The sequence below is a fragment of the Polypterus senegalus genome, chromosome 8 (assembly GCF_016835505.1).
Source record: "Polypterus senegalus isolate Bchr_013 chromosome 8, ASM1683550v1, whole genome shotgun sequence".
Classification (NCBI taxonomy): domain Eukaryota; kingdom Metazoa; phylum Chordata; class Cladistia; order Polypteriformes; family Polypteridae; genus Polypterus; species Polypterus senegalus.
Window position 1 is genome coordinate 181,246,062 of NC_053161.1, and position 7,290 is coordinate 181,253,351.

At 38.3% G+C, this 7,290-nt stretch overlaps 1 protein-coding gene across 1 annotated transcript in view; it reads left to right on the plus strand.

The window, feature by feature from the left end:
- The window catches only part of LOC120533524 (gastrula zinc finger protein XlCGF52.1-like), a 59,227-nt gene extending 53,255 nt beyond the window's left edge, over positions 1-5,972 (plus strand). The window contains exon 3 of the mRNA XM_039760450.1: positions 4,840-5,972. Coding sequence (XP_039616384.1) covers positions 4,840-5,693 — 854 coding nt within the window. The 3' untranslated portion in view covers positions 5,694-5,972. The remainder of the gene's footprint in view (positions 1-4,839) is intronic.
- Positions 5,973-7,290: the final 1,318 nt, after the last annotated feature.

Genomic DNA, 7,290 nt, shown 5'->3' on the forward strand with positions numbered 1-7,290 from the left:
TATTTGCACAGCACTCTTCCTGTATTTCGATCTACAGCTCCTGCTATTTTTCTTGTTTCTCCTCAATAATCTGCAATATTTTTATTTCTCCTCCACTCTTACATATATATTTATCTATTTATAGCACTGTTCTTTTATTCTCCTTCGAACACACGTTGTAAAAATGTTCAATCCTATTCTGGCTTCTTTATTTAACAAATTATATCTTCCGCAATAATATTTTCTCCATACACGTCTCCAAATGGTATATAAGGTCAAAACTATATAATATATCTAAACAAAAGACCTCTTTCTCTATTCCTTACCGAGTGTCTTAGCTCTACACTTCCTCCTTTCATTCTATGATATTTATTTACAGCTACTTTTATACACTTAGGTTTCTATATTCTCTTAATCAATATAGTTTATTTTACACATAAAAAGTTACACCCTTAAAATCCACATTCCTACTCAATCACACTTTTTAGCACCTAGTGTACTAATCCCTAATGCCCTGCTTTGCCGTGAAATAGTTTTTGTACCTCTGTACCATTCATTCTTCTCCAATCTGCACCTGTGTGCTTCACTCACCGTGTCGCTTTTTTAAAGCGCTCCAAGCATTCTGCGCACCTTTATGTGCTTCAATGATTGCCGCAACGCTTTTTTCTAAAAAAAAAAAAGCGCTCCATTCACACAGCACTTAAGTACATAGCACTTGTGTGCCTCCCTACCTACCCAAAAGAGAAATCATAAAATAAAATAGTTCTAATTCCCTTGTACTAGCACACTCACTCCACCTGTTACCACACGGATCCCTTTCACCAGCTCTCTATTCGAACTTGAAAGCGTTTATCCGAACAGGAATTTCTGCCTATACATTGCCAATCCCCTTCTCTAATTCAGGGCAACAACGATAGGTCTCCAAGCGCACCTGAATTAACTCCTTTACTGTGGCACAATCAGAAGGAACTGCTGTTAGCTTTTTCCAAAGATTGGCTCCCTCTCGAGAAAAGCAGAATTTTACGACATCTCACCCATCTCACTGGAGAACATACAGCCACAGCAAGAGATGCCAGCCCAGGAATTCCACACCTATCTATACTCGGAAAGCCGTTGTTACAGCAGCTTTAGTATTCTCTCGGTTCGCCATTACTAGGGCAACCCTCGTATTTGATAGGATTTCAACACCACCCATTACAATGCAGGCCTCCGTCCCCCGGATCGGAGGGAACTATATTCTGCACCGTGCAGTCCCCTGTCCCCCGAATCAGGGCGTTTTCTATTAATAACCAAAAACTCAAATTCTCATTATTTTACTGCAAAAAACCCAAAACTCAAATGGCCATTATTTTGCTGCACAAACCTTAAATTTCCATTATTTTACTGCACTCTCAATCATACCATTCATACATATGCATTCATATAAGCTACACAGTCTATTTAAGTCTGTCTGCCCATCCTTTATTCCTACCTGTTCGTTTTAGGCCAAATGCTGCTTGTCTTCATTGGAGGGACGGATGCTCTCTGAAACTTCACACAAATTAGTTTAGCGAAAATATCGCTTACCTTATAGGTGGCCACCAACTGTGCCCGTTTCGTAGAGCATTGCCCCTGGCTCTGGATTCACGCAGCTGCCTTATTATTCTATCACGTCGGAAGGTCACCAATATGTCGTGGCGAAAAATTCATCATCAGAAGGCTTTTTACCTAAAAATAAAGGCTATTAGGACTCGAGATAGACAGACAGAGTTTTAAGGCTTTCTTACAATTAATCAACCACACGGACTCAACCCAATTCGGCCGAATGAGATTGAGCCCTGATCATTACAACAATTGAAGTATTTATAACAATTTCTTATCATTTTGGCTGTGTTCGATTAGCTCATTCTTCACCTGGTTTACTGTTCATTATTCCTCTTGGTGTCTGTTTGGCTTATTTTGATTGGTCTAAGACTGGCTGGATGGTTTCCTCCCAACCTCTTCTCTGACTCCCTTTTTTTTTACTCCCCCTTATTATCTCCTTACGTTTCCTATTACTGGCCCCCTTATGGAATTTGTAATCTTTCTATGCTGTTTCATTTTCTCTCACTGGCCAAGGCTCCAATTCCATATATGGGTTTTCCTCTCTTCAGCCTTCCAAAATTTTTATAATAGTGTCCTGAAGCTTAAGCTTTAAAAAGAAGTATAGTATGTGCTTTCATTTAATCATTGCTTGGCATGCTTGATTTGTCTTAATTTCTACACTAAAGTTAATTGCTAATATATTCTTATAATATTTTTGCTAATGCCTGCATTTACTAAAATTTTCTCTTCATGCATTAAGTCAGCGTGACCCTGCCTATAGTAAAAGCCTTTCTGCTGATTCAGCAACCCAGCTGGTTTTAGAGGCCTCTTCTCTATGTTATCTCTTCCTAGCCTTGAATCACAGGTGTTCTCAAACTCTTATGCTGTCCAAAACTGGTCTCGTTTATCAATTAGCTGTTCTTTTCTGTACTTTGGAAATTTTAATGTAAGCGTATAAAATAATGCAATATAACTGATTTTTAGTTAAATATTTGCTAAACCTATCGTATTTGCTTCAATATTCTAATTTATGCTTAATCTAATGTTTTAGTAGCTTTTAATTACTTTTTATGGCTGTATAGGTTAATTTTGCTATTCTCTTATGCTAATAAAAAAATTACCTTCTACACCTGCCACTCCCCTGTAGAGCTGAACCACCAACAGCTGTGCTCTTCCTCGGTTTTCTCATCTTATATATTTTCTCCGAGGTCACTGCAGCTTCTGTAGGCCTGTGCACTGAGGCGTCACTCATCCATTGCTCTCTTTTGCTTTGGTGAATGAAAGAAGACATTTTGTTGTTTGTTTTGGTGTCAAGTGGTTTTAGTTCAAGTGTGGATAAATGTCAGGACACATTACAATTATTGAAGGTGCACTTTTCATACTTGGCATGGCATTCTGTTTTATATAGTACCCTCCATAATGGCGGAGACAAAGAAACATTCTTCTTGCATTTGTTCCTTTAATCCACTGTTTAAAATTACAAATTAAATAATTATGATGTAAAGTACAAACTACTGATTTTCATTTAAGGGGATTTGCAAACTTTCAGTCACACATTGTAGAAATGACAGCACTTTTTCTAAATCGTCCTCCCATTTCAGAGCACCGTAATGTTTGGGACAATTGGTGCCAGAGGTGTTTGTGATTCCTCAGGTGTGTTTCATTGCTTTAGTCTTGTAGGCCTAAGACACCTCAGCTTACTCCTACCTACAGACTACCTTTGGTTTCTGTAGTTGCCATTGATCAACATGAGGGCAAGAGCTGTGCCAATGAAAGTCAAAGAAGCTGGAAAATGATAATGAAATCATTAGAGACATTGAATAACCTTAAGATTACCCAATTCAAAGTGTCTGTGATATCAATAACAAGAAAGAACATACTGGTGAGCTCAGTAATCATAAAGGGACTTGTAGGCCAAGTAAGACCACCACTGCTAAAAATCCAAGATGTTCCTGCAGATTTCATTTTGATCACGACTTGCACAGCGATATTGCATGTATCTCTTGTCACACACGTGTGCATGGGAGGCAGCTAAAGGGCTTGAATAAGGGCAGTTCTGAGGCATGCCGGGATGTGGCAGAGTGCAATGACTCTTTTTGTCCCTTTCCTGTAGACTATTTGCAGGAGATTCCAACTGGCTCTCTTGACATCACTTCCGTAACCGAACCTATGGAAGGAGACCTTGCTGGCTCCGGCCCCTGTCATGTCACGTCCGGGCTCGAACCAATGGCTGAAGACCATGAGCCCGACCCCTGTGATCTCACTTCCTGTTTCCCCCTTTTAAAGCCTGTACCTTTTCCCTATTCCCTCAGTTGGTTTTTTTTTTTTCGGTTGTGTGAACATTGTATTATTCATTGAAAATGACTTTTGCATCCAGGAAATCAATTATACGGGTGGCTGCCCCAAACCTTTCTATGACTCTGTGTTGAGTTTGTGACACTTTCTACCGTCTTAAGTATACCGTCTCATACAGATGGCATTACGTGGCTCAGGGTAACTGAGAGATTCCTCACCATTCAGGCAGTTGACACTGAAAAGCCGCCAAAACTGAATAACCCACAGCTGCCAAGACCTGAAAGAGAAAAGGGATTGTGTGATTTCTGCATGGTAGTCTCTGTAATGAAGGCTGCAGTTCAACACATACTTCAAAGAGGATGACAGTAAATTAGCTAAGTCATCATCATGAGCCAAAATGTCATTGTAATACATCAAAACTCACTCCGTGTGTAGCCTGTCAAACATAAGAATGTGAAATGTGCAATGAAATGAGATTTTTTATTCAGTTCTTCGTTTTTCCACCTGGAGTTGCTAAAATGCCAACACAAATAAAGTCTGCATGGGACTTACAAATGCTCAAAAGTTGAGGGAACTTTAAGCCAATTTAAATGGCAAGTTCTAGTTTTATAAATCCTAACTTTTACATAAGAAACAGCTTTCATATATGTGGCCAAGCATAAGGAAGTTTTATACATGTGGCCCTGGTGAGAAATTGTAATAATCCATCCATTTTCTAACCCGCTGAATCCGAATACAGGGTCATGGGGGTCTGCTGGAGCCAATCCCAGCCAACACAGGGCACAAGGCAGGAACCAATCCTGGGTAGGGTGCAATTGTAATAAAAGACATAAGAATAAGTGTGTTTTCCAAGTACAACAAAAGATTTATAATTGCTTATGCTGATCAAATGTTGTTCCTTATTTTAACCACCATGTATTTAATGTGAGTTAATGTTGATAATAAGGCAGCAAATTGAAAATAAGTGCTTTTTTTTCCCTTTTTGTTTTAAATTTTACACAGGACAGAAAGATCACTGCAGTGTGGAATGTGACAGAGAATTCTCTAACAGGAGTGCTCTTCAGAAACGCATGAGAGTTCACACGGGAGAGAAGCCATATTGCTGTAATGAATGTGGTAAACAGTTTTCATATATGAGCAATCTTCAGAAACACATGATAGTTCACACCGGAGAGAAGCCATATTGCTGTAATGAATGTGGTAAACAGTTTTCACGAAAAGGAGATCTTCAGATGCACACGAGAGTTCACACTGGAGAGAAGCCATATTGCTGTAATGAATGTGGTAAACAGTTTTCACTTATGGGCAATCTTCAGCATCACATGAATGTTCACACGGGAGAGAAGGCATATTGCTGTAATGAATGTGGCAAGCAGTTTTCAGAGATGGGCAGTCTACAGATACACACGAGAGTTCACACCGGAGCGAGGCCATATTGCTGTAAAGAATGTGGCAAACAGTTTTCACGAAAAGGCAATCTACAGCAACACATGAATGTTCACACAGTAGAGAAGACAGATTGCTGTAATGAATGTGGCAAGCAGTTTTCAGAGATGAGCAGTCTACAGAAACACACGAGAGTTCACTCTGGAGAGAAGCCATATTGCTGTAATCAATGTGGTAAACAGTTTTCACAAAAAGGCAGTCTTCAGATGCACACTAGAGTTCACACCAGAGAGAAGCCCTATTGCTGTAATGAATGTGGTGAACAGTTTTCACATATAAGCAATCTTCAGAAACACAAGAGAGTTCACACTGGAGAGAAGCCATATTGCTGTAATGAATGTGGCAAGCAGTTTTCAGAGATGGGCAGTCTTCAGAAACACACGAGAGTTCACAACAGAAAAAAAAAGTAGCAGTTCAAAAATTAGTCCAGAAAAACAAGAACCCTTCAGGATTCAAGAGTGAGGTTCAGTCCTGTCCAGTAAGGTAACCAAAACAAACTATTGTTGAGAAATGAATCTCAAAGAGAACTCATATTGCTGTTTGGAATGTGGCAAACAAATCTGTCAGAGCAGTACACTTCAGAGAAGCACAACTAAACTGTCCTGTCTAAAGAGTGAGGTTCACTCCTGCCTGGACAGTAAGCACATGTAACTGACACAAATCCATCCTACTTAGTGTTGTGTCAAAAACAAATCAACATGGATGAGACATTGAAGTTTATATCTTTTTTGCTTTTCCAGAAACAAAATAAAGAGTAGGGCGTCATACAAACGGCTTCTCACCAAAGCCCTTACAGCCTCCACCATGCGCCTAACTCTGTTTTCATAACATACGTATTACATATAGAACTATTTAAAATATATTATACATATTTCATAAGAAAAAAGAAAAAAAAAACACTACAATATACAAAACTTCACACAATAAATAGTTCAGCTTTATAATATTATATTTTGCTATTTTAATAAAACAAAAAATAAAAAAACTTACTTTGACAAAAACAACCAAAAAAAAAAAGAACAGGGTTTCATAAAACAGCTTCTCGCCGATGCTTATTAAATAATAAATCAAATCTATTACTAATACTTGTAAACACAAACTATTAATACAAAATCAATAAAAAAATTGTAAATAAAAATTAAAATCCAAAATATACACACGATCATGCTGTACACCACGCCGAATTATGTTTTAACACTGTGAAAGCGCACTAAAAGAAGAAATGCTTTTTAAAATTTTATTTTGTTTTTGTTTGTTTGCTTTTGATAATAAAACACATACACAACTGTATATAAGAACTCAGTGGGTGGGGGGGCACTTAACTTATTTAACACTTGAGGATTACTAAATAATATACATGTCAAATAGAATAAAATTAGAAAAGGCTTGGAGAAAGCTGACTTACCTGTACAGCATCCACCATCGCCTAAGGGGTGCCTGCCATCTGTGAGGAGTCACATTAATTAGCATCCGTACTCCAAATATGACACTAAGTTTACACAAACAGTTGCTTTTTGGAAAAATCATAACTAAAAGATACAAAAAAATTAAAAGAGAATTCACTTTGCTACACAAATTGTAGTACTGGATGTGGCCAACAATTCTCACAAATCAGAATCTTCAGGGCCACAAAAGAATTCAGACTCGGTGCCACCTCCAGAAGTGGGCTTCGCTGGAGAAGATCTACACCGGGTGGTATCAACCCTCCGTCATGGCATACCACCCAAAAAATATAAATGTTCTGAAACACCTGCGTTTTATTTTGGTGTTAAATTGTTAATTACTGAACTGTCATGTTAAAGTAAAGGTGGAATTTCTTTTTTCACCCAGAAAATGTTCTTTCAGAGAGCTTTTATAAGGTGCTAGCAATGTTAATCTGTCAAAGACATGTTTTAGAATGAATTTCAAAAGGATTTGATATGTTAGGACTGATAGGCACTGACAGTGTGTCGCCATGAGGAGGTCACTTCAGCTGTCTGTGCTAATACTGGAAAAGCAAAAGAAATG